This window comes from Andrographis paniculata, unplaced genomic scaffold (assembly GCF_009805555.1).
Source record: "Andrographis paniculata isolate CXL003 unplaced genomic scaffold, ASM980555v1 Contig74END, whole genome shotgun sequence".
In the NCBI taxonomy this organism is placed as follows: Eukaryota; Viridiplantae; Streptophyta; class Magnoliopsida; order Lamiales; family Acanthaceae; genus Andrographis; species Andrographis paniculata.
The window spans coordinates 3,848,577-3,856,405 of NW_026137611.1; the positions used below are offsets into that span (position 1 = coordinate 3,848,577).

At 32.5% G+C, this 7,829-nt stretch overlaps 1 protein-coding gene across 1 annotated transcript; it reads left to right on the forward strand.

Annotated features, from left to right (window-relative positions):
• The first annotated feature begins 2,343 nt into the window (after positions 1-2,343).
• On the forward strand, positions 2,344-7,117 carry LOC127265945 (2,3-bisphosphoglycerate-independent phosphoglycerate mutase). The gene is made up of 10 exons (XM_051295987.1): positions 2,344-2,531; positions 2,653-2,833; positions 2,939-3,066; positions 4,048-4,198; positions 4,286-4,489; positions 4,966-5,390; positions 5,496-5,688; positions 5,779-5,874; positions 6,012-6,167; positions 6,772-7,117. Exons 2-10 carry the CDS (start codon positions 2,672-2,674, stop codon positions 6,934-6,936), a joined length of 1,680 nt encoding a protein of 559 aa, XP_051151944.1. The 5' UTR covers positions 2,344-2,531; positions 2,653-2,671; the 3' UTR covers positions 6,937-7,117.
• The last annotated feature ends 712 nt before the right edge of the window (positions 7,118-7,829 follow it).

The following is a 7,829-nucleotide window of genomic DNA, read 5'->3' on the forward strand; positions in this document are numbered from 1 at the left end:
TTTCACCTATCACGTCCATATTCTCGTTTGTGTCCATCCCAAGCATCATTTTAAATTTTCTAATTTGATTATTTAAAATTTTAATTAAATTAATTAATTATCTTTTAATCTTAATTTATAATTAATTATATTATATAATAATTATTTTGACTAATTCATTCTTAATTATCTACTAATTATATTTATATTAAATTCTCGTGTCTACAATAACTCAGACATACAACATGGGCAGAGATGGAGTACTATTTAGAGTTTGTTTTTCTGGACCTTTTTGTTTTATCTATGTTACAAAAAGTTAACATTAATATTTTTCCGTCTCAATTCAAAATATCATTTTTATCATTTTAATTTGTCATACTTCAAAGTATTTATTTTCTAATTTTAGAACAAGTAACCATATACTAATAACAAAATATCATTAACTTTTACTTAAATTACAAATATATCATTACACATACAATTACTTTATATATAAAGTCAAAGGGCAAAAATATAAAAAACTATTACATATTTTCACTAACTAATAAAATATTATTATTTTTTAATCTATTACAAAACCTCAAAGAGTCCATTTGATTAGGGGCGGGGGGAGCATAAAATATTAAGTCATTGAGTAAGTAAAAGTAGATGCAATAATAACATATAAGGATATTTGTAGAAAAAAGTGATATATTTTTAAAATTGTTACTTTGTAATTAGACAATTTAAAATAAAAATGTATATACTTTGTGACCGGAGGAAAAGAATATATTTTAATATTAAATAATGAGTTTCTTTTGTTTATTTTTTGTTTTTGGATAAATATATATTTTTATATTAAATTATTAATTTTTTATAAAATATAAAACATATATATATATATATATATTTAAGAAACCCAAAATGCAATGAAGTAGCAATGAGGCATGGAAAAAAGTACTTGCATCATAATGCATGCTTATTCAAATAACAATTAGTTGCAAGTTGCAATACTCATCATCAATCATGCCTACACTTCTAAAATTAATTTACTATATAAAATGATGAAAATGTCAAATACCCTTTTAAATAATTATTCATACTGGTGTGTGTTTTTTAAATGAAATGAATACATCATTTTTTTTTAAAAATAATATAGGAATTATTTTTTTTTTAATAACATAAAAATCTGTAATCGCTATCCGAAAGTGCGCATTAGATCACCTCCTATTGAACGGGACAAAATAAATAAATCACTTATATACAATGTCACTTGAATCACATATTATTAGTTGGCCTATTTATACTACCGAATTTAAATAAACATTAACAATAATATTAGGTTTACTTTTATTTAAATATTATTTTACTTTGATATTATTATTATATTGAATAAATAATGTTGATTAAATTTGAAATAGTAAAAAAATAAACTCAATATTTTGTGTGTTTTGTTGATTTTATTATTTGGTGTATATATTATACAGTATTATATTTTTAAATAACATTTAATAAAATATTTTATTAAGAAATTATTTAATATAATAAGTGTGTTTATTTTGTAAAATAGTTTGAAGAAATTTTTTATCTTATATGTGAGGTATAAATTGTATATATAATATAAAAATTGTGAATGCATATAATATACTATTATTATCATTATTTTTAAAACAATATGAATTATTTTTGCAAAACAAGCACACTTAATATATATATTTTTTAAAAAATTATTATTAATATGGATAAATACTAGTATTAAAAATCTCAAAATATTTTGTGTTTGTTTTTTTTATTTGAAATAAAAAAAATTTATTATTCATCAATCGAATTTTTAATAAAAATATATTATCTTCCTCCGGTTCTAAGGGTTTCATTTACTTTTTCTGTGTTGATATTTGAATATTAATTATTATATCAAAACGTAGTTCAAATTAAAAAAATTGTAAAACAATACTTCAATTAGTACTTGTACAACAAATTATACCCATACCAACGTAACGTAAGAATATTTTTAATGTTAAATATAATTGTTAAATGATGAACAAAGGAAGTATTATATTCTTTTAAATAAGATATTAAATTAAATTAAAATATTTATTTTGTTTGTGTAGTATTTTATTTTAAAATTTTTTTATGTTAAATATAAAAAATTGTATAATAATATAAAAAAATAATACTATTTTTTTTTTGTTTGTTGAATATTAATTTTTATAGAAAAATAAAATATATATTAAAAATTGTATAAAAAAAAATTTGTAAATAAAAACCTCATATTAATAGTCAATGTAAAATCAAAACCAAATCAAACACGATGCTACCTTTTCTATTTCTTGTTATCGGAAAAAGGCAAATGAAGAAATCTGTAAAGGCGGAATCCAATCTCGACCAAAACCCATTTGAAATCCTACGACGGGCATTTCGACGTGTCCCCTTTTCTTCAGAAGCCCACAGTTTTCTCGTTGTTTTCTTCGCCATTTAAAACCCTATAAATCCACCCCCCACCATTCTTGACTCCCCCCTACTGTCCTCCAACCCTTCTGCTTCACACTAGTTCAGCGATTTTCATAGATCAGGTACATTTCAATGATTGCTCGCTGTTCTGCTCTTGATTCGTTCTGTTGTTAAGTATTATTTCCTAGATCTGGCCGCGGTTGGTTGGTGTTTTATTTACTGATTGAGGTTTGGATTGGTCAGGGAGGATATCGAATCGAGGATGGGGAGCACGGGATTCTCGTGGAAATTGAAGGACCATCCGAAGCTGCCCAAGGGGAAGACGGTGGCCGTGGTGGTGCTTGACGGCTGGGGCGAGGCGGCTGCGAATCAGTACAACTGCATCCATGTCGCGCAGACGCCTACCATGGATTCGCTCAAAACTGTACCGATCGGATTCCGAATTGGGGGCGGGGGCGGGGGCGGGAGCGGGAGTTAAGGTCTCTGATCTGATCTGATCTGATTGATTGGTGTTGTTTTTTGGTTGCAGGGGGCGCCGGAGAAGTGGAGATTGGTGAGGGCGCACGGTACTGCGGTGGGGCTGCCCACAGAGGATGATATGGGCAACAGTGAAGTTGGGCACAATGCTCTTGGCGCTGGCAGGATTTTTGCCCAAGGGTCAGCTTAGCTAATATATATATACATCTTTTGGTTATTTTGATGAGTTAAATGGATATTTTGAGCATGTTTGGACTGTTGTTTGACGTCGATCTGTTTTTATTTCCCTGTTCTGTGCGTTTGGTCTTTGTGTATGTGCCCGTTGTTAATCCAGTTTTAAGTTCGATTAGGGTTTATGTGGATTAGAGATTTTGAAGGTGAAATATTAACGTTGAATTTATTAATCTCCTGAGTAATTTGATTGAATCATGTTTGCATTGATCTATCTATAATTATTCCCTGTTCCTTAAGAGTTGTTGTTTGTGTATGTGCACTCGTTGTTAATCCAGTTTTAAGTTCGATTATGTTTAGGTTTAGATTAGGGTTTATATGGATTGGAGCTTTTGGAGATGAAAGATTAACAATGAATTTATTGAACTTTGAATGAGTAATCTATGCTTTTAATTTGAACAACTTTCTAATTTTTTAGCCCTTCATTCTCTATTCCAACTAGGCTGAAAAGAGTTTCTTTATTTGTTTTTTTTTTCTGTTCTTGTGATTCTTTTCGTTGGATAGCAAGAAAATTGAGAACTCTTCCAATATGGAAAGGTTGATTGAATGAATTGTGATCCATTGACTTACTAATAATATACTGATAGTTTATACCACTAAGCTAGTTGCTAGTATTTTCAAAGATCATGGAAACATGATTTTATTTCAGTCACAAATACTTCAGCTAATTTTATTCAATGTTGAAAAATTTGACTGTAAGACTCCAATAAATGATTAAAAAGTAGGATCCACTTGGTGAGCATCCAAAATCTATTTAATGCTTGACTCGAGCCGGACTTGCTTTATCTATTTGAAAATGTGAAGTTAAGTTTTATTCTATTAAATAGTTTTTTGTTTTTTGTTTTTGCTTCGTGTGTTTCTGTGTGGTGCTATGGACTGAATGGGAAAATGTGTTTGGATTTATTCTTTTTTGTTTGTTTCTGGATATAGTGCAAAGCTTGTTGATATTGCTCTTGAAACTGGGAAAATTTATGATGGAGAAGGCTTCAAGTACATTAAAGAATCTTTTGACAATGGAACGCTACACCTTATTGGATTGCTAAGTGATGGAGGCGTTCACTCTAGGCTCGATCAGTTGCAGGTATCTTTACTGTTTTTTTTTTATTTGAAAGAAATCTTTTACCGAATATGGGAAATGAATGGAAGTTGTTGTACTGTTGGGATGCAGTTGTTGCTGAAAGGTGCCAGTGAGCGTGGTGCCAAGAGAATCCGTGTTCATATTCTCACTGACGGTCGTGACGTGTTGGATGGATCAAGTGTTGGATTTGTAGAAACTCTTGAAAATGATTTAGCGAATCTACGTGAAAAGGGTATCGATGCAAGGATTGCATCAGGTGGAGGTCGGATGTATGTTACAATGGATCGTTATGAGGTAAACTGCAAATTGTGACTTGTCATTGGACTTTGATTTCCTTTTTAAGATGAAAATGAATGAACTATATGGGATCTCATAAATTTGTTCTACGAGGATGAATCGTAGAATAGGTGGGCCTTTTTCCGTGTTGGATTAATAAAACCTGGGACCCACCATACCCATCAAAATCAATCTTTTTTTTTTTAAAAATATGTTTTTGGTAATAATTTTGTTTCCTTCTTTACTGACTTCTGGATGCATAAGTCTGTATTTCTGTCCGACCATGAAGATATGCCGAAATGTGTTGAAAGTTAAAATATGTTTTCTTAACACAAAATATGATTTTCATTAGGACTTTCCGGAGCTCTTATTTGGTTTTGATTTTGAAGGATTTTAATTCTGTATCATCAAACATCATTTATACCTTTGATTTTCCTTACCTAAACTTTTTCGAGTGATGATGCATTCTAATTTGTGTCTTTGACCATTTCCAGAACGACTGGGAGGTTGTGAAGCGAGGATGGGATGCCCAAGTGCTTGGAGAAGCACCCCACAAGTTTAAGAATGCAGTCGAAGCTGTCAAGAAGCTGAGAGAGATTCCTAATACAAACGATCAATACTTACCTCCATTTGTCATTGTTGACGAGGAAGGGAAGTCCATCGGGCCTATTGTTGACGGTGATGCTGTTGTGACTTTCAACTTCCGTGCTGACCGTATGGTTATGCTTGCCAAGGCACTGGAGTACGAGGATTTTGATAAATTTGATCGTGTCAGATTCCCTAAAATCCGCTATGCTGGGATGCTTCAGTACGATGGTGAACTGAAACTCCCAAGTCGCTATCTTGTTTCTCCTCCGGAAATTGAGAGAACATCCGGAGAGTATCTTGTGCATAATGGTATCCGAACTTTTGCTTGTAGGTAAGTAATCGATGGCAACTTTATCGAAAAAAGTTCTCTTCATGATTTTTTTCCCCTTTTCTGGTTGTGCTGATTTAATTTCTTTGCCCTGCTATTGATTTACAGTGAGACTGTTAAATTCGGTCATGTTACATTCTTTTGGAATGGGAACCGATCTGGATACTTCAACTCGGAATTGGAAGAATACGTTGAAATTCCAAGTGATAGTGGTATTACTTTTAATGTTCAGCCAAAGATGAAAGCTCTGGAGATTGCCGAAAAAGCTAGGGATGCCATTCTTAGTGGCAAATTTGACCAGGTTATTCATCGATGCCTTGTTACTTCTGGGAAACCATTTTAGCATGAGCAATTTTATTTATTTTTTATTGATGTTTATTCACTGCAAAAGGTACGGGTCAACCTACCGAATGGCGATATGGTTGGGCACACCGGTGATATTGAAGCCACTGTTGTCGCCTGTAAGGCTGCTGATGAGGCTGTCAAGGTAATTCGACCAATTTACTTTTGTTTATTTTTTTATTTTAATAATAATTTTGAAAAGTCGTGCAAAACCATGCAATGGAGAGGATGAATGAGCACAGTCTAGTTAGATGATCTATTAAATGTACTGATCTTTGGCAGATGATTCTTGATGCAATTGAACAAGTTGGCGGGATATACGTTGTCACTGCTGATCATGGAAATGCAGAAGATATGGTGAAGAGAAACAAGAAAGGCGAACCTCTTCTCGACAAGAATGGCAAAATTCAGATTCTCACTTCTCACACTCTAGAGCCTGTAAGTAATTTATGTCTTTTTTCCTCGGGTGTTAAATAAGTTATTGAATCTGTTGATTTATGCATTTTCGTTAGACCTTTTTGTCGCAAGCCACTGTTGAAGATATTTTCTTGAATCGATTTACTCGTCTAGCTAGTAGTAGTTCATCTTTTGGGTAAAATATGTCATCAGACCAAGTAATCTCCTTTTATGTGCGATATTTCTTGAGTGATACAAACACGAGCTTGAGTAGATTCTGTTTCACTCAGCTCAGCTTGGGCGCCTTATTTTGTCGAAACCCCAACTCGTACGTAGGTGTTTGTTTTGTATTTTTAGCTTCAACTGTTTTTATTTTAAAATATGGAGAATCCATAAAGTATTAAAGTTTTGTGGGTTCTTATTGCTTTTTCTGTTAAGTGAATAGATTGCATTGTATTTTTGGATAATATGTTTAGAAGATGGGTGTAAGAATATAAGTAGAGAGAATTTTGAATAATTGGTTTTGTTACTCGTGTGATTTTGTTAGATGTACATATGTTATATATTAGTGTATATTTTTTGAGTAATATTTGGTGTAGGAATAAAGCAAGCTCAACTAGTGACTAATATGAATTTTGACTACTAGGTTCCTGTTGCCATCGGTGGCCCTGGTCTGGCTCCGGGTGTGAGATTCCGGAAAGATGTTCCGAACGGCGGACTGGCGAATGTGGCAGCCTCGGTGATGAACCTGCACGGGTTTGAGGCGCCTGAGGATTATGAGCCAACCCTGATTGAGGTTGTCGACAACTAGAAGACTCCAATCTCTCCCAAGTTTTGCAGACAAAACAAAACAAAACAATCAAATTATGTCAGAATAAAAACGGATTTGTGAAACCTTGATTTCATTTACTACTGACTAACTTATCAGCAATGGTGATGAATGCTGTGAAAATTTGGGTTTTGATTTGATTTGATAGACTTGTGATTTGGAAGTGTTTTTACTTTCAATTCCATCGGAGTATAGAATGCATTGCATTGCTGAATACACTTTCAGTATGCCTTGGATTGGTTGGTTCAACAATTAATCTTTCCAATGTGATTGATACTTGTGAGGAAGAGTATTTTTTGTTTCTAAGTAAAACATAGAGGAGATTTAGGGCGTCTATCAAATCTAGACTCTACGATGTTGTTGGACTTTTAAAATTTGAGTGTATATTTTAAAATCTTTTTAAAATCTGGAGGTAAAAGTCTTATAAAATATTGAAATATTTAATAATCTATAGACTGATTTTAATGGATTTTAATGAGAAAGGTAAAATAGCAAAAAATTTTCACGTGGTTTACCGAATTTGTTAAAAATCTCCCGTAGTCCTAAAATTTCAAAAAATTTACTCGTAATTTGTAAAACGTTGCAGGAAACACCATCTCGGTTAGGACTTAACGGCAAGTGTCTATCACGCGCTCAAAATATGTTGTTTGCTCTGGAAAGTCATATATATGAGAGTGAAGTTACAAAAATAACCTGAAATACGCCATTCTATTATTCACCTTTCTCTCATTCGCACGACTTCTTCTTCCTCCAAAGATTGCTCGTCGATTTCCATCACCTACTGCAGAAGCCTCCACCCTGCTGGCGCCGGCGGTTCTGTTTTTAGGTATTTTTTGGTCTTAGTACGATTTTGCCTGTCACTTTTGATTTTTTGC

Coding starts and splice junctions, on each gene's coding strand:
- LOC127265945 (XM_051295987.1), top strand. CDS start 2,672: ATGGGGAGCACGGGATTCTCGTGGAAATTGAAGGACCATCCGAAGCTG. Junction 3,067..4,047: donor GGCAGGATTTTTGCCCAAGG/GTCAGCTTAGCT, acceptor TTCTGGATATAG/TGCAAAGCTTGTTGATATTG. Junction 4,490..4,965: donor TTACAATGGATCGTTATGAG/GTAAACTGCAAA, acceptor GACCATTTCCAG/AACGACTGGGAGGTTGTGAA.